At 42.3% G+C, this 27,075-nt stretch overlaps 1 protein-coding gene across 1 annotated transcript; it reads left to right on the top strand.

Annotated features, from left to right (window-relative positions):
* cacng7a (calcium channel, voltage-dependent, gamma subunit 7a) lies at positions 1–27,015 on the top strand. Its single transcript, XM_026301064.1, has 7 exons — positions 1–31; positions 4,394–4,464; positions 16,682–16,877; positions 17,614–17,700; positions 18,230–18,370; positions 23,975–24,120; positions 26,390–27,015. The coding sequence occupies exons 3-7, from the start codon at positions 16,682–16,684 to the stop codon at positions 26,909–26,911; spliced, it is 1,092 nt and encodes a 363-aa protein (XP_026156849.1). The 5' UTR covers positions 1–31; positions 4,394–4,464; the 3' UTR covers positions 26,912–27,015.
* Positions 27,016–27,075: the final 60 nt, after the last annotated feature.

The raw sequence follows: 27,075 nt of genomic DNA, 5'->3' as shown, positions 1-27,075 counted from the left end.
CGCGTCCCCGCAGGTTAAAGTTTGTGTAAAGGTAAGCTATCGTGTTTCCGCGCTAATGAAGCTGTCTAGAGTTGGTTTGTTAAATATAAAACGCTGGTTAACGGTTGGGTTTTGTTCGGTGATATTTCTTTTCCACACAGGGAGAGTTTTATTGAGCTTCGATGCTGTTACTTTTAGTTTTGTATCAATTTACACACGAAGGAGGTTAACGCTAACATTAGCCTCTTTGCTAGTTAGCTTAACCCTCGGCTTTTACACAACAAGGTTGTTTGTTTAAAAACCAGCTAATTGTGTTTGTTTTACATATTCATAGTTTCAGCTAGTTATTTTTTGACTGTCTAATCAATCTAGTGTTTGTTTTAGGATAGTTCAGTGATCATTTGTTAGTCCAGAACCAGCAACTGGACTTTAAATTAGCTAACTATAGTCTATAGTGTTCTTTGATTGGGTCAAATGGAAACCATTCTTTACACATTTAATCTTTCTTATATGTTTTGGTTGTGACTCAATTTACGTTCACTTTTTAGTTTAGGTGCTTTTGGACCCAACAGTTCTAGGAACCACCCCACTGAGGATTGGACCCAAGTATTACAGACTGTAGGGGCCTTTCTTCTGTTTGCATTTACGTCTGAACAACATGTTTCTATTTTAATCCATTTAGATCTCTCTGAATTTTCCTCTGGTGTGGGTCCATTTGTTATAAGTTATTCTCTGAGCAAAAAGCAGCTTCTTACACTACGGTTGCTGGTGCTGCACTGGCTTAGTGTTTGATGAATCAAAGTAAATTTACCTCACTCGTGGTTCCTATTGTACTGAGAAGTACCCACTCCAAAGTTGGAGCTTCAAATTCCCCCAAAACAACTTTCTAAGAGCAAATGTAGTCCTCAGTTCCCGTGGTACTGCCAACCAAAAAAAAAAAAAAAGAGGAACTTCCTCCATAGGTTCTAAGAAATATGACAGTTTGTGCGGTATGAAAGCACCTTTTGTGTTGTTGTAGCTGTGTGTAAATTCAGAGTAATGGAATGAATCTTTTTTTGAGATGTCAAATAAAGCTTACCATGCCAGTAAACTGCAGACGAAGCTGTTATCACAGCATCTACAGCGCATTGATGTACTAATTCCTCATTTCCGTGCTGCCGCTCACGTATGTAGATCAGTGTACAGCTGGCTATATATAGCTCTGCTTGTGTATTGGATTTCCTTGGCAGGGAGCTAAAAATATAGTGAGGGTCGACTTAAGAGGGATCCCAAAAGAATAAGATAAACTGATAATGAAAGCCGGAGAAGAATCGATTTATATGGACTCTACTTGCTGTACTTCCTATGCAGCATTTCTTTTGTCTGTTTCCTCCATAGCAAGTTTTACTGTTGTATTTCTGCCAAATCACACAACTGTACAATCACCCTGTTTTATAATCTGACCATTAAGTTTTTTTTCCTGGGTCTCAGTCATTGACGTTACTCTGTGTAAACATAAAAATCGTGATGGTATGCAGAGAAAAGGATGAGATTACATTTGTGGATTGGTGCCCACTTAGTTTTACTTCAGTTACTCCACAGTGGAGCTCTTAAGAATGCCTTAGGCAGAAGTAGTAAGTTTCCATGTCCACTGGGGGGTTTTTACAAGCTGTGCTAAGCAGAAGCTTGTGTTCTGTGCTGATCGTGCAGCTGCTGCTCACAGGATCCCAGATGAGGCAGACTCATGTCAGGATTCAGGAGAGGTGTTCATCCTCCTACAATTTCATGATGAAGTGATTTATTTTTTTTTTTAAGTAAGTCAGTTTACAAAATGGTAAAGAGAAAATTGCAATTTTCCAGAACCCAAAGTGAAATTTTCAGCTCACTTGTTTAATTGAACCAACATAATGTTGAATTTACAATGACATAACAGAGAAAACCAGCAGAGCCTCGTAGTCTGCAGCCAGAAAGTATTTGTCGAGCCACAAACAATTACTGAACAAATGGATTCAGATCCAGAGATAATGGCTCCGATGAAAAAATCCATCTGTGAATATTCCTGTAGGAATGTTTAGTACCGACAATCCAAAGTACTGTGATAAATTGGAGTAATTTTGTCAGGCTGCACCCATTTAGCCTTAGTCTGCTTCATCTCTCTCTGCCTCAGTACATGCTTTCCTACATTTCCCAGAATACCTTTTAACAGGACAAATCACCAGGTCTTCATTCACATGTTCCTGATGTCTGCAACTTCTGAGACATCTGTTGGAGCACCCCAGACAATAAAGAGAGCCTTTCTAATGGAAATAAACATCACTGTTAGGGAACATTTGGCCCCGGGGTTCCAGCTTTGCACTGAATGGACAACTGTACCAACCAGTTTCCTATAAGACATGGACAAGCAAACAGACCCAGACTTATGATAAAGAATTAAATTTCAGGCTTTTATTTTGGGATTTATGTCAGAAAACATCTAGAGGTATTGGGATTTACAACTGGGATGGGCTTTGTTTTAAACTGAATTTTTTTATCGATGTCCAGATCATATATTTGGTTCTCAAAATTCAACAGTTTTAAAAATGTACACATCTTTTTAGCTGCCAAGCACCAACAATACTGTCTAAATACATTTACGGTTACCAAGACGAAAAGATAAGATTAAAGCCAGTTACTGTTTTCTCACACTTTCTCCTCACAAACGGTTTCTTCAAATGCTTATGTAACGTATGGGATTGTATTAGCATTGGAAGATATTGATTGTGAATTGCCATTTTAAGATTCTCTGACTCACTACAGTTTGTCTGAACTCTACATTTGTAGAATTATTGATGATCAATCTTTAAAAATAGACTTCTGCCTCTCTGAAGGGATGTTAGTATTGATTCTGTGAATATTTATTGTTGCTCTCAGCAGAACCCTTTTTTGGCTGTACAATAGAAAACCTCGCTGTTGAAACAGAAAAGACACCTAAGGGGTCATGGGCCCTTCATTTCCAAATCAAAGGCTTAGGGCTTAGGGTATTGTGCATCAAGGTATATGTTGTGCATAATACACAGTATTGTCATTCATGCCACTTTTCATTTATCCCTGGTGCTGCTGTGCCGAGGGATAGAATTTATATTACTGTTAAATATTATCAAGTTTGTAAATGTCAGTGTGTTGAGCCATTAAAATATTGTTTTGATGTTGAAACCCAGTTGAATTAAGAGGGACTTCACCCACTTTCAGTGACTGTACATTTCATAATTAGCACAGACTGCTTAACAGTTCACAGTTTACATTTTTTACGTATGAAAATCTTTGCAAAAATCAAAGAGAGACAAATAAGCCGCCAACAATGTGTTAATAGCAGTGTGAACATTTTCTGTACAGATATTTGGGATTTGGAGCAGCTGTGAAACGTGCAGCAGAGTCTTGAGGGCTACATCACTAGTTATTTTCTCCCTGATCTGTACAGCAGCAGACGGCAGTTTGACTCAGGACCAGTTGGTCTGACGGGGGAATAACCAGTTAAATAGGTCATGTGCTCCCTCGCTGTTACTGTGTCTGTGATTATAAGTCACACATTACTCCATAAATGGCAGGGAGGTTCCTTAAACCTCTGCTCTAGTGGGCCTCGGAAAATTCAAATGCGGTTTAACTTTCCATCACAGCAAAGTAGGAAATAAACACCATTTAAAAATACTTTAACCTGTTAAATTAAACGATGCCCTTATTCAATGCAACTTACAGTGGCTTTGCTTCATCAGACAAGTAAATATTAGTAGTTACAGATTTTGTTGTCAAGTAGAATTAGTAGTTAAGGAGCTAAAATGACATGATTTAAGTTTAGGGTGCAGTTTAGGCAAGTAGTGGTTATAGTTAGTCCTGTGATGGACTGGTGACCTGTCCAGGGAAGAGATCTGGTGGAATGGACTTCCTCCTGGCTCTCAGCAGGGTGAGAGATTATCCATCCATCATCTATACCCACTTAGTCCTTAACCAGGGTCCCGGGGATCTGCTGGAGCAGTGTACCCCTGCCTTTCACCCAAAGAGAGCTGGGATAGGCTCCAGCAGATCCCTGTGACCCTGGTTAGGGAATAAGGGGGTACAGATGATGGATGGATGGTTATAGTCAACCTTAATGAGTGTGTGGGTGTGGGGGTGGGTGAGTCTAGTGTTGACAGGTGGGATGATTTCCCTCATTGCCCACACATGCATCCATGCATTTACGCACAGACGCACACACACAGTGAGTCACAGGGCAGCACAGCCTACTGTATCAGTCTGTGGGTCGCCAGGGGCTGATTGGGCCACTCAGCCATGAAAGAGCTCATGGAGGCATAAGAGGCACAAACTGACATGGAAACACGCAGGGAGACACATGCAGGGGATTTCTTTTTTTTTTCACAAGCATCTTGTTGACATCTTGTTCTCTGTCGTCTGTGTTTTTCAGATTGCATCTGAACACGAGTTATTTTGTGAAAATACTAAAGCCTGTGACACCTACCTGATCATCGACCATGGGTAAGTGTGACTTTGCAGCATGTTCTGCACTGTTTGACGAACCTCAGCACCTTTACGGCTCTGACTGGCTGTTCAGCTTAGTGGATCAGTGTCACCCATTTAGTGTGTAGGTTGGTTAGGGTGGTTTCTTCTTATGGTTCTTCTTCTGCACCTTTTGCTTTCTTCTTCCACAACATAAAGACCAAGGGATGACAACTCCAGCTTCTTCTCACACATGTTCTGGATTAGACGGAGCTATAAACCATCTTTTGTGTAAGATAGTGGTGTGACAATGGTCAGCAAACTCTGCTTTGTTTACTCTGTAAATCTCCAGTATAGGTCTTCTACTTTCCCAGTACAAATTACCTCCCTCTGCTGGTATGGAGAGTTATTTCCTCTCACGCGGGCACAGAATGTACATGCTGATTGGCCGCCGGCTGGAGTGTGTTGTGTGTTGTGTGGTGTGACACTTTTTTTGTCTAGACAAAGAAGATGTTCAGCCTTTGTTGCTTCGGGCTCTTTGCTGTCGGCTTGTTGTGTTTCTGCCTTAATGCACTGCATCCCTTTTTAATCATTTTTATGTTTATGTTCAGAGAGACTCCTGTTTGGGTGTTGAAAAAGCCGAGCCATTCATCAGAGAGGTGTTTTCTAACATGAGAAGTTTTCTGCCTCAGTGCAGGAAGAAAACTGTTGTAAATTAAACCACAAGGTACTTTCACTCCTCTGCTGGAGATTTGTTCACTGCTGTGCTCGTTTTCCTCAGCTATAATGTGGAAAAGATGAATGCACTGCAGATATGTGTTTGGGTGTTTTGCTCATTAATGAGTTACATGGTGATAATTGTGGCTGTATGCTTGAATCAGTCACGCTGCCAACATACTGGATGTGTCCTCAATTCCAGCCAGCATGATCCCATGCCACGCTGTCTTCATGCATGTGTGTGTGTGTCTTCTTCTCCCTCTAGCGTACATCACTGTAACCCCCCCACACACACACACACACACACACACACACACACCAGTTCTACCTCCCTATACCCAAACTACAGTGAAGCCCATTCAACTGATTCTCCGCAGTGCTGAAAGAGCAGAGTGAAGTAAAGAAGGAGGAGGAGTGAGAGAGGTGGAGAAAAGAGAGTCAGAGAGGGGAGATACGGGGAAACACGAGGAAGAGAGGGAGAGAGTGTGTGTGCAACCTGAGCAGCAGAGTGAGAGAGGGAGCAGGATAAGGAGAAAACTGCAAATTTGGTGCCCAGGTTTTCTGTGCGCACACATCTCTCGTTAGCTGCACCAGCTCCCTGGTCTGCAGGGTGAGTAAAGCTTCTGCTGCCTCATTTTTAACTGCGCCTTACCAAAACCTCCATTTCACCCATGCTCATCATTTCACCTCAGCTCACTCTGACCTCTCTCCCTCTCACATCTGTTTTAAAGCCGCTCGCACTCTTTGGACTCGTTGAGGTGAGCTTCACTTCTTCAGTTGCGCACATCTGGAGTCAGTGAGAAATGATGCACATGCATGTGACTGTGTTCACCCTCCTAAAAACAAGCCAGGGATGTTGTGTAAGAGAAGAGCCTCAAGTCTTTCTGCTAACCTCGGGTTGAGGAGAGAGAGGAGACATGCAATGTTCTGTTGACAGCCATTGATGAGTGTGTCTGCACAGCGGTCTCATTGCCCGATACCAGAAGAATGTACTGTACAGTGATTAGTGTGGCGCATTTGGAAGCGGTGTGCTGTAACACTGCACAGTCAGAATACAGTCTGGAGAACAGCACGGTAAAGCTGCTTCGCTCGCAGCGACGCGTGGAGGACAGAAGAGAGGAGGGAGGGCTGAGGCGAAGTGTGTGAGGATGATTTGATTGTGTGTTTGTGCGTTAGAGGGGAGGATAAGGAGGAGGATAGCAGCAGTGAGGCAAATGGGTGAGACATTTGTGTCTCTAAAAAGTCTTGGATCTTTCTTGGAGAACCCATCCTCTGATACTGCAGCACTTCTTTTTGAGTCCATCTCTTTCTACTGACATACATATGCACATTCTGTGTGTATTGTAATGGAGGAATAATGATGGAGAGTAGCCAGGACTGAGAGACAGAAAGAGACCTAGACCTTGTTCTTTCTTTCTTTTTTAATTCTAAGGCATTTCTGCTGCAATCTTGACATTGAAAGTGGATTTTCAACTGAACAGAAAACAATGCAGCATGTAGGAAAAAAAATTATATATTGCAAAAAAGATTATACCATGAATTTCACAGTTTTTAGAGTGTCCCACAAATTTATTCAGATCTGTCACAATATAAGAGATTTAATCTTTAGCTGGTTGGTGTGTTTCAGGTCTAATGCTGCCTTTATGTCAGTGATAGAAAATTCCCATGGTACTGTTACTACTGATAAGTCTTTTACTTTCTTGCGGAACTGTGGTGCATTAACCAGATTAGCATTAAATATATAGTGAGTGATGGGCTGAAGAATCCATGCTCCCAAGTTAATATCATCAAAGCTTTATGCATTTCATTTCGACAAGTCTAAGAATAGTCTTATAACTTTCATAGGACAAATGGAGAATAAAGGGTTCCTTTTGTACAGTTACTTGACTGCATTAAGGCTTTTCTGGGTCATTTTTGGATCTTCAAAATAAGGATCTTCAATAAATTCACGGACTAAATTTGACAGGCTGAGGTAGAACATGCTTGGGAAGCCCAGGTGAAGGTGTTTGCAGTAATTGAGGTTCGATTGTGCATTTTATGTTTCTGTTTAGTTTGAAATAAGCTGACGAATAGGATAGTTAGCATGAACAGTGATGGCAATACGGCCATATATGAACACGTTACGGTCCTGTCCTCACTGTTGAGAGGTGATCTCATGGAAATGGTTTTCATCATGGCTAAATGCACTTCATTATACAGCTAGAGACCACACAGACGGAGAACATCATGTCCAAAATAAAATCTTTCAGCCATCTAAAACACTTGAAAATACTACTTTTATTTAGTGTCTGCCTTAAATCATAATTTCCTCTTGAAAAAGGGGTATTTGTGAAAAATGGACTACAGAGCAGGTAAGAAAGGCAGGTATGTTTATGTATCAGTAAACTGGTTGTATAAGATGTATCATCATTGTCAGTTGGCGTGCTGCTCTCTGAGGTGAAGGGAAATGAATCACACAGTAACTTAAGTTGTTTAAACAGCTGATTGATGCTGTGAGTCACAGACAGTGGCAGCGTCAGTGCTTCGTTTCCCACCGAGGTTACTCAAGGTACCGTGTGCTTCAAACGCATTTGTCCAGCAGAGATAACAAGAAGTCACTACTGCTACGTTAATAGCTCTGACTCCAGATTTCATCTTTTACCGTAAGAGGAATTAGTCTACACACCTGGTTGTGACAAAATGAGGCAGATGAAACGTTACATTTTTTTTTATTAGACACAGTCTTGATCTTCTCAAGGTCAGTGAGCTCTAGCACATCTCATCAAGAAAAATGGAATTACAACTTGCTCATCAATCTGGCTATGATTTGTAAAAATGTAAATTTTCACCCTGACTTCTGTGTGAAATTTAGTTTTCAACAGCTGGAACAAAAGCTAATAATTTAGATATACACAGTGACTGTCACTGAAGCAGTAAATGTCAGCGCTGGAATAAAAAGACGAAGACATGGATCGTATCTGTCACACTTGGAGACACGAGTTTAGCGTGAACATAAACAGTTTAACTTCTTTTGGTGGTATAATATTATTTTCAGTTGAGTCGAGTGTGCCAACTAACTCTAGTGACTACTCTGCAAAATACGCTAATAGCGTTACGGACAAGGCAGAGTAATGGCCGTGAATGGCTGATTTGGTTTGTTCATTATGCTGCGGTTGTTTAGATCTTGCTCCCGAGAGTCTAATATTACTCAGAATGCATTACAAATTAGTGAGACTATTCTTATTTAAAAAAAAAAAAAAAAATAGAAAAGAGTTGGTCCTTCATCAAACACATAAAGGGACCTATGGCGTTTTAATAAGATTGTATGAATAATGACTCTGAGTCTGAGGAGCAAAGGCAGATGTAGTGGGGTGTAGTTATATTGGCCGGTCTTTTGTTGACTCGTCTCGTGTTGAGGTGGATGGTTAGTCACGCCAAGCGTCCGACCCAGACGCCGCCGGTCGTTGCTCATGTCTTCATTCCTGTAAAATGATCTCATCGGTTTCTTTTAGCTGTGTCATCGATCTTTCTCTGACCTTGATCATGTAGTTTTACCTGCCTGATGCTTATTGACCCCAGTAATCCTGAATAAGGCTGTGAAACCCCAGATTTCAAAGTGGTTGGCCATTAGTTGAAGGTAACAAATAATCAGAATTGATAATCAAACGTTTTGGAGATGCTAGTTTTCCACCCTACACACATTTTTAGTCTTTGTGTCGTGCAGTGTGAAGGTGGATTTCCCTGCAGGCCGGTCGAAGCCAAATGTGACCTCAAACTCAAGTTATTCTGTGTTCAAACGGTGAATCTGAGCGAGGAATGTGTGTGGTGAAGGTTTCTATCAGGCTTTGGTCAGTGCTGTCCTGCACATGCACAGTCAAGTAGGTGGTGTCACAGTTAATACTGCCTGCTAGCACTGCTGCGTGTGTGTGTGTGTGTGATGTACAGTGTGTGTGTGTGGTACAAGGACTTTCCTCAGTTTTTGGGCCAAGGTCTTTCCCTATGAGCTCTTTTTTTTAATCTTCTTATTCTTTTATTATCTGTCTGTATCTCTGCTTGTCCCTCTTCTTTTATCGTCTCCTCAGCACATTAACAATCTCTCATAGACCCTCCCTTGTTTTCTCTAGTGTGTGTGTGTGTGTGTGTGTGTGTGTGTGTGTGTGTGTGTGTGTGTGTGTGTGTGTGTGTGTGTGTGTGTTTTCTTACCCTCCCTATAAGCCAATTATCGTTATCAGTCCAGCAGACGTTCTACAGGCTGCAGGACCAGGATTTGTTTCCCAAAGCTTTCATGGTCTTAACTACTGCTTTGAGAAATGAGTCTTCTTGTTGCTCCCTGAGATGTGAACATGGTTCAGCATTGTTCCTAGAAATGTCTCGTCTGGAGAATTTGGATGCTATTTTTAAGATAGTTCTTCTAGCCCAGGGCGGGCCAACCCTGGTACCCGAGAGCCACACTGCCCTGCTTGTTTTCCAACCAACGATGCCTGTCCAGCTTCTGATGGGCTGAACACACCTGGTCCAGGTAACCACCACCAGTGGGTAGGGTAGATATAGCTGGAAAACAAGCAGGGCAGTGGCTCTCAAGGACCAGGGTTGGCCAGTGCTGTTCAATCCACTTAAGGAGCAAATGTCTTATCTTCAATAGCACTTACTTCTTCCTTCGCTCCGTTCTCTTTAACCTTCTATTTTGATCTATTGTTTATCTCCATAATTACTTTGACCAGTTCTCATTTGTAATAACACTGACCATTGAACCCCTTTCTTTCTTCTTTCATATTCCCATTTACAAATGAGTGTGGAGTTCTTTAATCCCGTGGATATATCTGACCTTCTGCCCCTGAATTTATTCTCGTTTCTTTTCTTCCTTCTTTATTTTCTCTTTCTGCCCTTTCTTTCACCATCCTCCCCTCGCTCCATCTTGTCTGTTTGTCTTCCTACCCTTAAATAACCTCTTTTCCTGCCAGTTGGCACGAACCTCTCACTGCTGACAGAGGGACATATTGCCTTCTCAACAGAAAGCAACCCTCGCCCCCCCTCCCCTCAAAGCTAGAAAGCTAACCTGGGATCGCCATCTGCGGAGCCCCACCTGGCACCATGGGACATTTAGTTTCATGGTGCTCAGCAGTTGCTTTGCTTTGCTCCATAATGACCTGTCAATGACCAGTTTCACTTCTCTCTTATTTCATTTCTTTGCCATTTCTTAAGTCTGGGAGCCAACATGACTGAAATGTTATTGAGACCTTCTAGTTGTGGATTGAAAAAAATTAAACAAGCCACCAAATGATTAATTGAAGTGTTCAGTTATATTTTTGATAGATTTTATCCTCCTCAACAAAGATCTGAAAGAGATTTAAAGTTTTTGCTGTGCAGAAGACTAGATACCTTTTATTTATCTTTTCCTAAAATCATATTAAATTTGAAATGTTTTTAGTCTGAAAAGTCAGGTGGACGTCAGTCAAGTTAATTAGGTCTAATTTCACTGCAGGCAAGACAACTCTTGCAAATTAAATGACAAAATGTGTTGTTTATCTATGCGTTCTAGATTGACACAGGCATGTTTTCTGATCTGACACCATTATCAGCAGAATCATATAATTTGTCCAGAACTGTTGCAAATCACATAGTCATAAGTCTATTTAATGATGTGACGTGGTTGAGGTTTAGTTACAGAAACGACAAGTTTATATTTGGACAGACTCATATTATGCGTGACCAGTACGTGTACGCAGCAGTAGAATGCAAATAGTCCGCTTGACGTTAACCCCTTTATTATCACTCCATTTTCTTTCTGATTCAGTTTTCTTCAGTCCACCTTGTTTGAGGACCTCAGACAGGGCAGAAATTGATTTTATTCATTAAGCGAGATGCAGAATTACCAACACAGACATAACACACTAATCGATAATCAAAAAGGTAATGTTGATAAAAGGTCGAAATCATCTCTTACACTGTACTGCACAATGGATTTTTATAAATGGCCTATTTCCAGACATTCATTCACATGTACAAAGCTCTGATTAAGGGAAATTATTACCCCTCCTACATGAACTACTTTAATGCCTTAATTAGCAATGCGCACTCATTCATTAAGTTGGACTTAAATGGGGATGTCTCTAAGCCCCCAATAAATTTGAACATAATTAATAACAAATCCAAATAAAAATTGAAGTTCTGCTTAGAAGTACTGTATGAGGCCTCTTACTTAGTAATGAAGAGGCCAGTGGATTATGTTAACCCCTTTATTTAGTTTTTACTTGTGCAACTGTGCCGAACATGCACAGCTGGCTAACAATGCTTCAGGTCCCTGATTATGTAAAGACTTTCAATGTGACTTTTTACAGTCACTTAAAAGGCAAAAACAGACAGATATTCAAACGATGACTAATAAAAGAGTCACTGCATTGTGAGCGTTTGCCCTGCCGATGGGCCCCTGAGCAAGAAAAATAAGCACCGTCTTCCCTAAGACATGCTGCATTGCAGTTGGCCTCTGACCTCTGTGCTCACTGCAGCCAAAAGCAAAAAAGGAAAAAAAAAGTTTACTACTGTTTGGATTGAAAACTGTGTAATGGAGAGTACACAGTGTATGTTTCCACTTGAAAAACAATACTGATAGTTGATAAGGGACAGGAGGCTAACGACAATCTCCCAGCCTCCTCCTCTGCAGCTCAGTAACGACGACAGTCTGCTTTCTCCTTTTCTCCTCAGAGTCGATATTCAAACAGCTCGAAGATGTCCTTGCCAGGTTTTCACGTTTTGAACAAACAAAGGAGTCCATGATTAAATTTTTTTAATCGATTGACAGCACTAGTTTAAACGAAACAATTCAGAACAAAAAACGGAGCGCCTAAGGAGGAGGCTTGTCAGAAAGAGAGTGAACTGAGTGAGGGAAAGAGAGGATGTATTTGCCAGAGGAGAGGAGAATCAGGACAGTGAGTGTGGTAAGGATTTCAGCACCACAGGGGTGGACAGCTCCCCAGCCTGCTGCTCACTGCTGGACTGAAAATGGTCCTTCGTGCCCCCGTTCCCACCGATTTTGAGAATTTCTGACTTGTTTTCCACCATTACGGTCCTTTTCTGTCATCATCGTACTTTAATCCCATGTTCTCCGTTTACCTTCTTCCCCTATGGCATTTTTCCTTTCTCCATTCATGGTATTATTCTTTCTCTCCTACCTTCCCTCGCTCTTCTGCTCCCCCTTTCTGTACTTAGGGAAGGTAGGAGAATTGACTATCTCCTTCTTCCCAACATCATTACTTCCTACTGTTTGCTTCAGACCACTGCTCCGTTCATCTGTAATTCATTATATTACACACACACACCCCCACAGACTTGTATTTCTATCTCTGTGGGACACATTCTGTAGACCCTTACTCTAACCGTTACCATCACAACTTAATGCTTAACTTCCACCCTTATTCTAATCCTAACTTCGCCTGATTCTAACCTTAAACTGAAAACCAAGCATCAACACTCAAACTGCAGTCTGAGGACCAACCAAACGTCCTAGCTTTGCCTAAACATTGTCGAAATGCTGCCTAAATGTCCTCATTCGGTTCATGCTCCAAATACATATATATATATATATATATATATATATATATATACACACACACACTCACACACACTCACACACACAGAGCACAGAGTTGGTGGCTGGTGCATCCTGAAAATTATTGAGGCTTAAACTAGAAAGAAAACCTCATTTCTACCGATTTGTTGTCTGCCATCTCAGCAAACTGTGTGTGTGTGTGTGTGTCTCCTAAATTTGTGCACTGACCTATTACAACAGTTTCTGTCCTCTAAACCCACATTTTCCTTAGGTTTCCATCTCTCTGTAGTTTCAAAGCCGCAGTTACAAAAAAAAAATGTGTGCAAGGCAGTAATGTGAGAGAAGCTGAGATTAGATGTTCATTCACACAGAGATCCAAATTATACAGTTTATGTGATTCTCTATTTCTAGAAAATATCGAGACCATACCACACCAAAATTAAAGTGCAAGAAAAGTGATCGTGGTCACCGCAGTGAAAGATAGAAAAGAAGTGTGCATGTTGTGCATGCACATCATATAATAGAAGAGTGCTATGCTATCAAAGTAAAACTAGCCAGTGAGCTAGCCACTGCTAGCCTTAGCTAAAGCAAAGACTCAGTTTGCTTGCTTCTATGACAGTATAATCACAATGGAGAACCTATTTAAAGAGCCTTAACAGCTAAACTCCTGCTAAATATCTTCAAAATATCTTTAGAAATGTAAGCCACATAGCAGTAAGCTAACAGTTCTCTCAGCTTAGGACTTGGTGTTGCTCAACTGCCATGAACAAACTCTGATTTTACCAGAACAAACTAAATGAAGCCAGCTTCACCTGTAGAGCCGGGCTTTAAGTCTGAAAGTCTTTATACTCTGTAGTCAACAGAGTGTGAAACAAGGATGAAGTAATCTGAAAGCCCGCGGGGTGAGACAGAGTAATACCTGAGTCCTGCAGGTACTCAGCTCAGCCTCTGCTCTAAGGAGGATGGATTTGTGTGTTTTGTCTCCAGTGTCTGACTGCCTGTCATGTTGAGCCTGACATTTCCAGCAGTAAGACTGATGCCTATTTACACGAGACAAGCAGAAGTCACCTTTGTCTTACTCAGAGGATGTGATCTTCTGAGGCACTGATGTCTTGGAAAGCGCTGGACATCTCTCGCAGGCATCTTGTTTGAATCTGCAGACAGAAGCACATTTTTCTCCCTGCTACAGTTTTGCAGCAGGCCGAACACTTGCTCTGGGTGTTGTGCTATAGTTTTGATATATTTTGGGGGTTGTGTTGAGTTATTTCCCCCTGCTTTAAAATTCATGCGTTGCCTGAGAAACATAATAAAACTTGCACTGTCTGGCTTCCACCAAAAACACACACATACTGTGCATTTGTCATGCATTTTAAAGAATTCATGACTTATTCACAAGCTTTAGAGAATTATTTGGTGGTCCTTGGTCGAGGTCATACCTGGCCCTTTAGAAAGGCAGTCAGATGTGAAAAATGTGAAGTTTGCACAGATTTGTATTCTACTTTTCGTGTGTTTTATTTCCAAATGCACACGTGAGCATTTGCACGTACGCCGCTGCTAACGTGTGTGCCTGCCATCGTCTTTGCAGGGCATTTCTGATTGGCCGGGTTCACCTGAGTGTTTTACCATATCAAATATTTGTAACGGGTGAGTCATTTCTGCTTTAGCAAATCCTCTCTCACGCTGCTGAACGTTTTCGGCGGCATCTTGCTGCAGTGATTGAGTGATGAGGTCACTCGTCACTTCCTGCTCGACGGCGGCGTTCTTTTTTTGCTTCTTGTCTGTTCGCTCCTCATCTCGTCTGCTGAGTTAATTTCCTTGTCTGCTGCTCTTCTCTTTAACTGTGCAAACATTTTTAGAGGCCCTCAACAAGTTGTTTTAAATATCACTTATCATCAGTAATACATGAGAAATGGTTTATGTAGGATTTGATCTAGACTTTACACGTTAAGGAAGGAAAAGTGACCATAGAGGAAAATGAATGCAAACTTTCAGGACCTGCCCTGACACTTTAAACTTTCTGTTACACCACAGCAGGTTGGTTTCTCTCCAAAAATTGCAACCCATAAGTCATGACCTGAAGCTCCACAGCAGCTGGGGTTTTTCTGACTCTTCATCACAGAGTTGACATCTGTGGTCTGTGTGGAGGTTTTTAAAATTAAGTAGTTAATTTAATTTAATTAATTTTGCTTTTTTATCTTTAATTAAGCTTTAGTTACAACAATATTGTGTTTTATCATATGTCAGCTTTAAAAACTTTTTTTTTTTGCCGCACAGTTCATACAAAAAAATGCTTTGCAAACAAGCCAGATGCTGGTGCACTTTTTTTTTATAACTCAGAAATTAAAAAGATGTGTCTGAAGATCACGTTTTAGTGTGCCTGCAGGTGCAGATGCTATGAAGTCCCACAGTCTCAGCTCAGCTCTGGCACTAACAATGATCTTGACATCTTTATGACATAGTTTGACACCCTGTGTTGCCAGATAAGGATCGTGTAAACCAATGGCTCAAACTGTGCACTGTCTCTGACAGCAGCTTGTGTTTTATAACCGCACACACAAAACCTGCTGCATGATTTACTGAACTCTATTAACATTGGCACAGACTAATTACTAATTTATGCTGTGGCTGCAGATGATGTGAACTGCAGGGCACCAGGCTGTTAATGTAAAAGGTCATAGTTATTTAACCTAAAGTCATTTATGTCCATGTGACAAATGTCAGACAGCAGTGCATAGGAAGGAGAATCTGACTGACAGGAGGTTTTGGGTTTAGGGGGGTGGTTGAGTTGCATTTTGGGTCGGTGTTTGCAGGTGGTTGGAACCGGATCAGTTCATGATGCTTCATGCCTGCTTCACTTGCAGAGACCACAGTTTGGTGAATGTGAGCTCCATTTTGACTGGATGGATGAGTGTGGGAGAGAGAGATGATGTTTCTCAATGTGCAACAGCTGCTGCGTTTCTGCTTTTCTGCCACCTAGTGCGTGTCAAACTGCACTGCATGGTACATGGAGGCCTGACAAACTGCCGTCAGCAGCAGCATGTCATCAGATTAAACAGAGTTGTTACAGCTGTGATCAGAGACACAGTCTTTGTAGTAATCTGATAAAATGTACAAAAACCAGGGCCCCAAAACCAGATTTCATTGATATTTGTGTGTTTTTAATGAGAATTCTTTTTAGGTAACATTACTGCTGGCTGTTTATTAAAGCATACCACACGGTTACACAGTTTTACTGGGGTTTTCTTACCTTCAAGGCAGTAATTTGCATGTTGGGTTTACTGGATGGTGAGATTTGAAACAAAAATCAGATGAAAAATATCCAAGTTATTGTTTGTTACACTGTTTTAACCACATTGATCGTTTCAAGGGTTTTTGCTGTTTTATCAATCACTGCATCGAGAGCTCGCACTGTTTTTGCTTTGAAATCTCAGATATTATTTAAAGCTGTAACTTTGAAAAGAAGAATACTTAAGTCATTTTTTGACAGAGGCGCTGACATCAATTTAATTCTTAAGTAATATTCTCTCGTTTGGCCTTCACGTGACGGCCTTGGTGCTCTTACACTTTAATAATTAGAATGATGAGAGCTGGTGTGTTGTGTTGATATTTCCCAGATATTATGAAAATGGTTCAGTTCTTCTAAGGCCGTACTCTTCTTCTCCGCATGGATCTCATCTCCTGTCCAATATTACATACATATTTAACAGCTGAAGTCAATGAATGTGAAGACAGATTAAAATCAGGCTTCCCGCACTCATTTTCATACCCCCCTGCTCTGTCTGCATATTTTAACATGTAAAAATTAAGAAATCAAATTTTCTTGCCATCTCTTTTTTGTTTTTTTAAGAATTCCTCCACCTCCTTAATAAATGAACTGAACACGTTCCTGATGTTCAGTTCTCTCCACTTCTTGGTTTCTTCATTCGATCTGACAAATGAAGTAAACGTTCTCTCCTCCTCCTTCTGCGTTCAGGCCGATCCCTCCGATCACGCCGCTTGTTTTTTCCTCCTCAGATGAGTTCGTTCAGTACGAGGGCTCTGACGCTGCTCTCGTCGGTTTTCGGCGCCTGTGGTTTGCTTCTGGTGGGCGTCGCTGTGTCGACAGACTACTGGCTGCTGATGGAGGAGGGGATCGTCCTGCAGCAGAACCAGACCACCGAGGTCAAGATGGCGCTGCACTCCGGCCTGTGGAGGGTCTGCTTCGTGGCAGGTCGGTAACCAGTCCAGGTCACGCAGTAATTAGATCCCAGTGTTTGTTTAGACACACGTTCAGATGCATTTAGTGGGCTGGACACCCCAGATAGAAAGAACGGTCCTTACTGCAGTAGCTGTCTCTGCATTTTGGGTCATGATGGTGTTTGTCTGGGGAGGCGTCCATGTTTGTGTTTGCCTGGTACAAAAGGTCAAAGGAGGAAAACGCTGGTGGCATTTGGAACTACCGTGTGTGTGTGTGTGTGTGTGTGTGTGTGTGTGTGTGTGTGTGTGTGTGTGTGTGTGTGTGTGTGTGTGTAGTTTGAGGTTAATCATTGTTTCATTATTCAGCTCTTCTCTTTCTCAGCTCAGACCTTGTTTTCTCCTGAACCTCCTGACCTCCATCTGTCTGTGCCTCTATTTCACTTTTCAGTCTCACTATCGTTCTCTGCCTCCCTGTTTTCCTCTCCCGTCATCTCTTCTGGGATCTCTCTACCCTCCCTTTTCATTTATCCTCTAAACCTCTGTGTTTGTCCCCCATTTGCGTGGTCTCAGTTTTTCTGTCTCCTTTTTTTTCTGTCTTCTGTGTTTTTTAACCTTTGCTTGTGTGGTTTGTTTGTTTACTGTAGATTTATTTATGTATGCAAATGTTCCCATATTGTTTTTGACCCCAGAGAGGCCTAAATAACCCACCAAACAATTTTCTCTCCTCTTTATTCTTTCCCTCACACCCTGTTAATTTATTTCCCTCTCAGGACCAGAGAAGGGCAGATGTGTGGCGTCAGAGTATTTCACTGAGCCAGAGGTAGAGATCACAACAGAAAATACAGCCAACATACTCAGTAAGTCATGTATATATGTATTTCAGATATTATGAGAGGATCCATGTGCAGAATGATGCAAATACGTCAACAGTACTTTCATTCAGGTCCTCATTGGAAGGGTGAGATGAGAATATGCCTGAAGATAACTGCTCGAAATTGACTTTTAATCCATTTTCACTTCTGGATGTTTTAATTTAACTTTGACAGCAAAGGTGTTTGACTAAAATATACAGAGAAACCTAATGAACAAACAGCAATATCACAAAATATATAGTCAATATTGATTTTGTTTGCTTTAACTTTCTATTCAATGCCAGTTTTAGTATTTGTGTATTTCAGTATTGTATTTATTTCCACTTATTTTTTTTGTTTGTTTTGGTTTTGAAGTCGAGGATGAAGATGTTTCATGTGGCAGGATCATAAGTTAAATGCAGTTTTGGCAGCAGTCTGAAGGTCTTCATTCATTTTTCTGCTCATCTGCATCATCGTGTGTTTAATTGTGTGTCCTTCTCTTACCCTGCCCCCGTCAATCCTCGCTGTCTTCTAGAAATGGTGCGAACTGCCACTCCCTTCCCCATGGTCTCCCTGCTCTTCGTCTTCACCGCCTTCGTCATCAGCAACATCGGACACATCCGGCCGCAGCGCACCATCCTCGCCTTTGTTTCTGGAATATTCTTTATTCTGTCAGGTAACATGAACACTACATCCCTGTTCACATGCTCAGGTTAAAGCCATTAGATGACAACATCATCAGCACCTGCACTTGGACTCTTGTTCTCTAAGTGTGATATTACTCAGTTCGTACAGACCTTGTTGATGTCCATGGAAACACAAATCAAAAAGAGACTCCAGGCTTTTCTTGTCACAGTTTATTTTCCAATTATTCTGCTGTGTCTTGTAGTTATTGCGGAGCAGCCTGGGGGACAAACCTCCGTGCACAGCTGTCCCCATCTGTTGATGGAGGGTTTATAAAGAATTAAAACATTTTCTACAAACACTAAATGTGACGTGAGATCTATATTTATGCCAAATTAAAAAATCAAGTGTGGTCCCTCCAGTTATGACATAGGACCAATGTCATGCGGCCATATTCGAAGGTGAATAATCAAATGATTCAATCTGAATTCTCCTCAGCTGCACTCTCGTCATTTTAGTTCAGTTTAGTTCACTTTGGAATGATAATGGCCAAGGCTTAAAACTCATCCAATTCCCCCCCGAAGAAAAGGCTTTAGGATTGACCTCATATCAGAGACGTTAGAGCGGCTGAGGTGGCAGTTTTGGCTTATTACATTTTTTTAACGTCTTGTCCTCAGTCTCCTTTGTGTTACAAAGCTGTATTCTTTTATATTCTGCAGCGACACAAACAGTTTAGAGGATTTCTGCTGTTCTGTCTGTCGTCCTCACAGTATAACACTTCTTATTAGCAGAATATATACAGCTAAAGTATATATGAAGTAAACACCGTGAGATGCAGCACACAAACCCTGGTCTGTGTTTAGTTCGTCCGAGCTGACATCTTCTTCATCACATCTTTGCAGTGTAACTCGTCCCCCTGCCTTGTTTTGGAACCAGGTTGTCAGGCAGCAGTTAGTTTTCTCCAGAGGTTTATTTGGTAAATCAGATTAGTCCATAAATGTGTTTTCTAGGACATGGAGTTTGTGATGCATGAGAAGGGGAAACCTGCTGGATCGAATCGTGCCTGAGTAATGGTCACTGTGTGCTACCCAGACAGGCCTTACTGTAAGGGGGGCTGAGAAAGCCACAGACCGCCAGCTCATCAGTGCGATAAACATAGGTAGTAAGGGTGAGAAAGTATCACCCTCCTTCCTCTCCTGTCGGCTTAAATAAGATATTAAAAAGCAGCAGGAGAGGAGGAGAAGAGAAGCAAGCTGGTAAAAAGTCAACATTCTTCACGGTTAATGATAAAAAGACAGCTCTGCAGCTCTTCTTTCCTGTTCCCAGCTGACACTGTGTCAGACCGTACCTTGTTCTTGCTGCCGGCTGAACGGTGAATGGGATTTTAATCTGAATAATTGCTCTCTGCAGAGGAAGCTGCAGGGCTGTAGCGATTTGATGTAGGCTGCAGGCTCTCAGTAAATATTTCTGACTTAAACCAAGCATTTCAATCAGAGAAAGGGAGGCTGGATTTCTTCTGGGTGACACCTTTTTGATGTGAACCCAAACTGTGCCATTATCTCACTGCAGTAAGTGGACTGGACCCCAACCCACGGTGCAGCCTTGTTTTTAGGTCCACCGGTGGCACAATATAATCATGCCAGTGGTTTCTAGTGACTAAAAAAACACAACAACAGGGCAGACAAAGGGGAAACAAGGCTGACGTCGAGTGAAGGGTTTAAAATATTTGAAAAAAATGGACTCGTGAATATTTTTGCTAGAAAGGAAAAACAGCAACCGTTTATAAGTAGATAAGCTGCAGCAGCACTAGGAGGGTTTTTAATATGTTTTGATGCTGCTACTCCTGCAAATCTGGTCTCCACTGACACGAACCCAAGTTGACTGCAGGTGCTTTTCACGTTCACCTTTCAAGTCTGCAGTGTTCGGAAGTAAAATACTTTGCAGCATGAATTAAACAACAAGTCACTAAAAGTCGTGTAAACTGAACAGACCCTGTTTCAAATGAAGACGAACATTGAAACGGTGATCTCTGTCGTGCTGGTGGACTAAAGCTGTCAAGCCCTTTCACTGACTGATGTCTCATTCTACCATTCGGGACTCACTGCGGCCAACAGGCTGACATCACCTCCTCATATCGCTGCAGGACAGCAGGGTGACATTTCCAGTCGGTCACCTCGAGTACAGGGTCACTCACACACTCTCTCTCTCTCTCTCTCTCTCTCTCTCTCTCTCTCTCTCTCTCTCTCTCTCTCTCTCTCTCTCTCTCTCTCTCTCTCTCTCTCTCTCTCTCTCTCTCTCTCTCTAACGAGATGACATCACCTCCTGTTTTTTGGGTTTGTTGCCTGACGGAGCTCTACCTCACAGATGCTAGCTTAGCATGGTGACTGCTGACTGGACACTTGGACGGACATGACAGCCATGGTGCCATAGGAATGTCACCGACAAAATATATATATATATATATATATATATATATATATACACACACACACACACACACACAGGTACATGTCAGGATGTGCACATGCACCAGATCAGTTTATGTGCAGATAAACAGCTAAATCAACTTACAACATATTCTATCATTCTATCTGCAGTTTTACTCACCATATAATATTTTTTGTGTATGCATTATTGCATTTTTTGTTTTTGTTTATAGATTTTCACATTTCTGTTAGATACTCAGTAAAAATAACTTTGTTCATTCACATATTGTGATCCAGGATTTTGCATTAATGAAAACCCATTTGATATAGGAGCATAATTTTCATTTGATGTTTCATTTTGGGGGAAAACATGAAGCTTATTGAAGATGAAGAAACTCTTAAATGACAGAGCACATCTTTGAAACCGGCAGCTTATAACAGAGCGTTATTCTTATATTTTTTTCTGTCATGCATCGATCACTAGAAGAGGTCATTTCAACAACTAGTTATTGTTTGGCTCCTTCTGAGAAGAATAAAACCCGTTCCCTGTCAGAAATAGTCACAGATTTCTGTTCAAGCATAAAGACCTGAGCCCAGAAATTCATGGGTGCCACTTTACCTTTGAAGTAGCAGAATGACAACACTTGAGCTGTATTTGTTTTCTGTTTTTCTGTTTTTCAAAGCAGAAACTAATTATTTCAACACAGCAGGGACTCCGAGAACAAATAGAAGTCAGTGCTGTTTTGAAATAATGATGTGTGATGTCTGTGTGTGTGTGTGTGTGTGTGTGTGTGTGTGTGTGTGTGTGTGTTTGTCCTGGAAACTGCCCATGAGTCACAGCACAGCACCCTGAGGCCACAACACGGAGGCTGTGGACCAGCTCTTTCCTCCCATTTCTCCCAGTCAGTTCTCTCCTCGTTCTGCCCGTTTTTCTTCCCCTCTGCTGTTTTTCCACTCTCCCTGTGAATGTGTGGAGTCCACACATTAAGTCTGGGAGGACCTAAATGAATGTTCAGCCACAACACTGTCCTCTGGTGGCCAAATGGGGAATTGCAGCTTCTTGGCTTATTCCCTCTCCAATATATTTTACTTTCACTTTTTCCCCACCAGTCTTTGGGTGTCCCACTCTTTCACTTCGGAGTCCTGCACTGTCATGTGTAATATAATTTAAAGCAACTTTCAGTAATGAAAGTGAAGAAAAACTTTATATTCACGTGACTTTAGTATTTTTTAATTTGTGATCTGGGCTTTCCGGAGACCACCTGTCAGCCACACATAACACGTCTTTTTCCTTACATTTTTATTTTGTGTATTTTGACGTTTTGTAGGTGGCATCAATAAAATAGAAATTTGTCCAATTAAAAAAATCACAGTTTACTGCTGTATGTGCATCCTATTGGTGTCTCAGTGTTCTAGCTATGTTCTGTCTGGGTTCTTATCTCAGAGGACACTGTTCCATCACTTCAATTGCGTGTCACCTGCTTTGATTGGTCCCGCAGCTGCCACACGTCATATCCAAATACATATTTCCAGTCTAATCCGTTTGTCAGAGCTGCAGTGATTTTGTTTATATCCTGATGTGAAGTTCATGTACACCTGCAGACAGAGGATGAAGTTTCTGTGTGTGTGTGTGCACCGTAACATGTCAAGTTATCACAAACTGTTCATCTGTTAAATCCAGCTGACAGCAGTCCTGTTTGTGTATTTATGGGACCAGATGGCCTTCTTCAGATGGCCTATTTTAAAGCTGATCATGATTTAATTATGAGTTATCAAACGTTTTATAGAAATATGTCTGTTTCTTTGAAAACACACTTCCCTATCAAGGTGTTCCAGATGTCCCATCACAAACGGAGTGTGTATACGAGCAGGATTTTACCCACGATTACTGTTTTTCCTCCAGCATCACTGGCCTGGTTTCAGACCTCTGAATCACTGCTCACATCCCCAGTTTGTTCAGAAATAGGTCTGCTGTTGTGTCCACTGTGTGTGCCAGTTGTAGAAACAGTCGACCAGTGAGAGCAGTGAAGGATGGAGATAAGAATCTGGGCATAGCTTTAGAAAAATGGCCACAAAAGCCTGGATGTCAACAGGATAAATGCGTCACTAGCTACTGATTACACAGCAAACCTCAACAACAACCTCTGGAGCATTTGTATCTACAGAGAAAAGGAGAAATGTGTCCAATCAAATATGGCTGCAGTGTTATTAAAAGAGGAAAAAGCTGTTTGTGTTTTGTTTATTGTGGCTGACTAATGTGACAGTTGCTGACATGTTTTGGTTGTATATTGTACGTCAGCCCAGACATGTAGTTGGATGTTTAAGGAGGAACCTGAGTGCTGCAGAGCCACGGAGCCTCTGAATGTGAATGTGTTGGATGTTTAATGTATCGGTGGTGTTTTATGAGATGAAATGAGCTGGGAGGTATTTTTTTAAAGAGAATAGTATCTTTGCTGTCAGGGTTTTACTGCTGGAGGATTTTGGAGGTCAGCTGCAGCGGTTAGACTGTCGACAGAGGAGGAAGCACTGACACACTCTTAGTGCAGCTTTGTTTTAGTGTGTATTTAAGTGTGTGTGTGTGTGTGTGTGCACTGATGTCCTTTACATGATTGTGTGTGTGTTTATCTCTTTAAGCAGCACAGCCTGTTGTTGGGGTTTTCTCAGTCTATTTACAGGACATCCAGGACACGTTATCATTAGCTGTTGCAGCTACACACACACACTCACACACACACACACACACACACACACACACACACACCCAAATACAAAGACAATAAAAGCCCATTCTGCTGGGAGCATTATTAAAGGATAACAAGGGTAATGCAACATTAGCCCTGCTCCTCATAGGGTTGTATTTAGCTGGAGTTTATAGGTTTGATGAACGTTTGTGATGGCTGGAGCCAATCCCAGCATGCATTGGGTGAGAGGTGGGTCCACCCTGGACAGATCAGCAGTCTTATCACAGGGCTGACACTCACATTCACCAGCAATTTAGAGCCACCAAACAACCTGCATGTGTTTGGGAGGAGAAAACCCATGTAGACATGGGGACAACATGCAGACTCCCCACAGAGAGACCAGGGCTTGAACAGGATTCAAACAAACCTTCCTGCTGTGAGGCGACAGTGCTATCCTCTGCTCCACCATGTCGTCACTATAAAACCCTCTGTTCATAGTAATAACCACGTGATTACTACGTGTGTGTGTTTGTGTGTGTTTGTGTGTAGGTCTCAGTCTGGTGGTGGGCCTGGTCTTGTATATCTCCAGTATTAACGATGAGGTGATGAACCGGCCCAGAGAGCCAGAGCAGTTCTTCCACTACCACTATGGCTGGTCCTTCGCCTTCGCCGCCTCCTCCTTCCTGCTCAAAGAGGTGAGACACAACACACACACACACACCCACACACACACTGTATCGATACATAACATTTACTGATGCTACATAACCAAAGGCTTAACGTGCACACACACACATACAGTGCTTGTAGCTTGTTGAAATGCAGACACACTCAGCTAAACACACATTTAAAAAGTGTGTGTAGGAGCCCGTCATCCTGCCGACATCAATATTCATAAATGTTAATAGCTTGAATACTTGAGGGCAGCAGCTTTGTCGCAGCACAGCTTCATATGCATCAGAATATTCCTCTCTAGGGTGGAAGGAGGCTCTTCTCCTCCTTCACTGTCGTTGGTTCTTTTCATCTCTTTCCTCCTCTCTCTCTCTCGCTGCCTCCTCTACTTTTATCTTGTCTCCTCTTCTTTTATCTTCAGTTCTTTAATCCGCTGTCGTCCCTCCCCGTCTCTTTTCTTCTCCTCTTATCTCCTCTTCTCTCCTCTTGCCTCCTTTCATCTTATCTTTTTTCCTTCTCTTCGTTTCTGGTTTGTTCTTCTTTCCCTCCTCTCCTCAAATCTGCTCCTTCTCTCCTCCTCTTCTGTTGCCTTTCATTTTCTAATTTTACTCCTCTGCTCTCTTCCTCTTATCTCCTCTCTCCTCTTGCTATATGTCCTGCTTTCATTTTATCCTCGTGTCTACTCTCATTTTCCTCTTGTTCCCTCTCTTGCCTTTGCTGCTTCCCTTCTTCTCCTCTTCAGCACCTAAATGTCCTTCTTGTCATCTTTATTTTTTCTCTTACTCTTTCTTTCTGTTTCCATGTTTTCCTTTCCCTTCGCTCATCTTTCCTTTTTGTGCCTCGTTTCCTCTACACTTTTCTTATTTTTCCTCATCTTCATTCCTCATTTACCCCTTTTGACATTTTTCCTTTTCTTTTCTGTTCTCTCACATTTCCTTTTCTCCACCTCTTGTCTCTCCTTTTTCTCCACTTTTCTTATTTCCATTTTTATTCATTCCCTCACCTTCTTCGTCTTTTCTTATATTTCCCCTCATTCTCCGTTCACTATTTTCTTCTTTAGTGGCCACTGTTTCCTCCTCCTCTCTCACTTGTTTCCTTCCTGTCCTTTCTCATCCCATCTCCTTCTCTCTGTTTCTTCTTTCCTTTCCTGCGTCTCTAGGCTGCTCTAATGGGACATGGTTTCTCACAAACACACAGTATAAAACACGATTCCTCACACACACACACACTCCTACACACACGTTCATCAGCATTCTCAAGTTTCATGGTGGGTGTAGCGATGATGTTGTGTATGAATAGTGAATGAGCAGCGAATGCTCAGCGGATGCTCGGGTGAAAACATGAATACATTTCTGATAATGGTTCATTCCACTGAGGAGCGCCAAGGCCTTTTTGTCGGCTCTCTGCAAAAATTATTCTGGATTTATTGCCTCTTTTCCCTCCTGATGGCAGCATGTAGCAGTTTAGGGAGGACGGTGCTGATTCTGGTGTTTCATAAGTTTTTTTTTACATCAGGGAATTTGCTAGAAACTGGAGCTCATTTTGATTCCGTGTTGTTGACTCTTCCCAGAAGGAAACAGGCAGCACTCTCCTTTTCTGTTTTCCAGCAAACAGTCTGTAAACTGTTTGATGTATTTATTTAGCTCTCAAATCCACCTTGTTTGTACAAATGTCTATTAGAACGTAGAACAAGAGGTTGTTTTTTCACATTTCTAGAGGACGTCTTCATGGTTCCCGGTCGACAATTTGTCTTCAGCATCCAGCCCTGCTGCTTCTCTAGGCTGTCTTTAAAAATTATAGATAAAACAACAGAAAAGTAAACAAGTCAGTAAAATATAAATGACCTTGAGGAGTGAGTAATAAAATAGCAGAGGAAAGCAGCCAAAAACATAATGATGTAGTTCAGTAATGAAACCTAGAAAGCACTAAAGGGAGCACAGACCTCCCCCGGTGCTCCAGAAATGCATCCTTCTTAAATTATTTAAACTATTTTGGATCCAGGATCCACAAACATGGAGCCAACTTAAAAAATCATGGGCTGTATGTGCTAAGGCTTTTTGTAAGACACAGTTAAGGAAAGTTCAGAAATGATTTGTTAAAGAGCAGCTTCACCCCTCCAGTGGTTTAACGTCTGCTAAAAGCTTTTACCGCACTGGATCCTGGGCAGGTCCGTTAAAACCAATAAAACCTGGTCTGACCAAATTAACTCCTGATAATCTGGATAAACCAGTAAAGGTCTTTGTGACTCTGCAGTACCCAGTGCTGATCTGCCTGCGTCTGTCTTTGTCCCAGGGTGCAGGAGTGATGTCCGTCTACCTCTTTATGAAGCGTTACGCTGAGGAGGAGCTGTACAGGCCTCATCCCGCCCTCTACCGCCCCCGCATGTCTGACTGCAGCGACTACAGCGGCCAGTTCCTCCATCCAGACTCCTGGCCCCCACCGCAGCGGGGCCGCAGCGCCTCTGACGTCTCCTCCGACATCTCCATCCAGCTCAACCAGACTCTACCTCCACAGCCACCTCCCAAAGGGGGCAGCAGCTCCCAGCCGACACCCTCCTCCTCTGGGCCTTCATCGGCAGCCAGCTACCAGCTCCAGCCGGCCTCCTCGTCCTCCACCTCCTCATCCTATCCACACCCCCTTCACCCAGCCGCCACCTCCACCCTACCCAGGGCCTCCCATGCCCATGGCCACCCTCAGCCCCATCCTCACCCAAGCGGGCCCCCACCACAGTCCCTGCCCATGGGGGCGCCACCCTCTGCCGTGCCTCCTCCCCGCTACCACACACACATGCGAATGAGCGCCTCGCCATGCTAGGCTACATGGGTAGGGAGCGGGAGGGGAAACACAGCTGGTTGGGGGGGGGGGTTATTGGATTAGCACCGTTACAGCTCATACACACACCACACGACAACACACACACCAACATAACTCTGGTACGCTGGAAGTGTGTGGGAGGAGGGATGCAGCAGAGTGGATTG

This window comes from Mastacembelus armatus, chromosome 11 (assembly GCF_900324485.2).
Source record: "Mastacembelus armatus chromosome 11, fMasArm1.2, whole genome shotgun sequence".
Lineage (NCBI taxonomy): Eukaryota > Metazoa > Chordata > Actinopteri > Synbranchiformes > Mastacembelidae > Mastacembelus > Mastacembelus armatus.
Note: the sequence above shows the minus strand (reverse complement) of the source record. Positions and strands in the feature narration are given on the sequence as shown.

Bases quoted from the DNA above. Each gene is read 5' to 3' on its own strand.
- cacng7a (XM_026301064.1), top strand. From the start codon at position 16,682: ATGAGTTCGTTCAGTACGAGGGCTCTGACGCTGCTCTCGTCGGTTTTC. The intron at 16,878-17,613 runs GTCGGTAACCAG...TTTCCCTCTCAG, and splicing joins GAGGGTCTGCTTCGTGGCAG to GACCAGAGAAGGGCAGATGT. The intron at 18,371-23,974 runs GTAACATGAACA...GTTTGTGTGTAG, and splicing joins AATATTCTTTATTCTGTCAG to GTCTCAGTCTGGTGGTGGGC.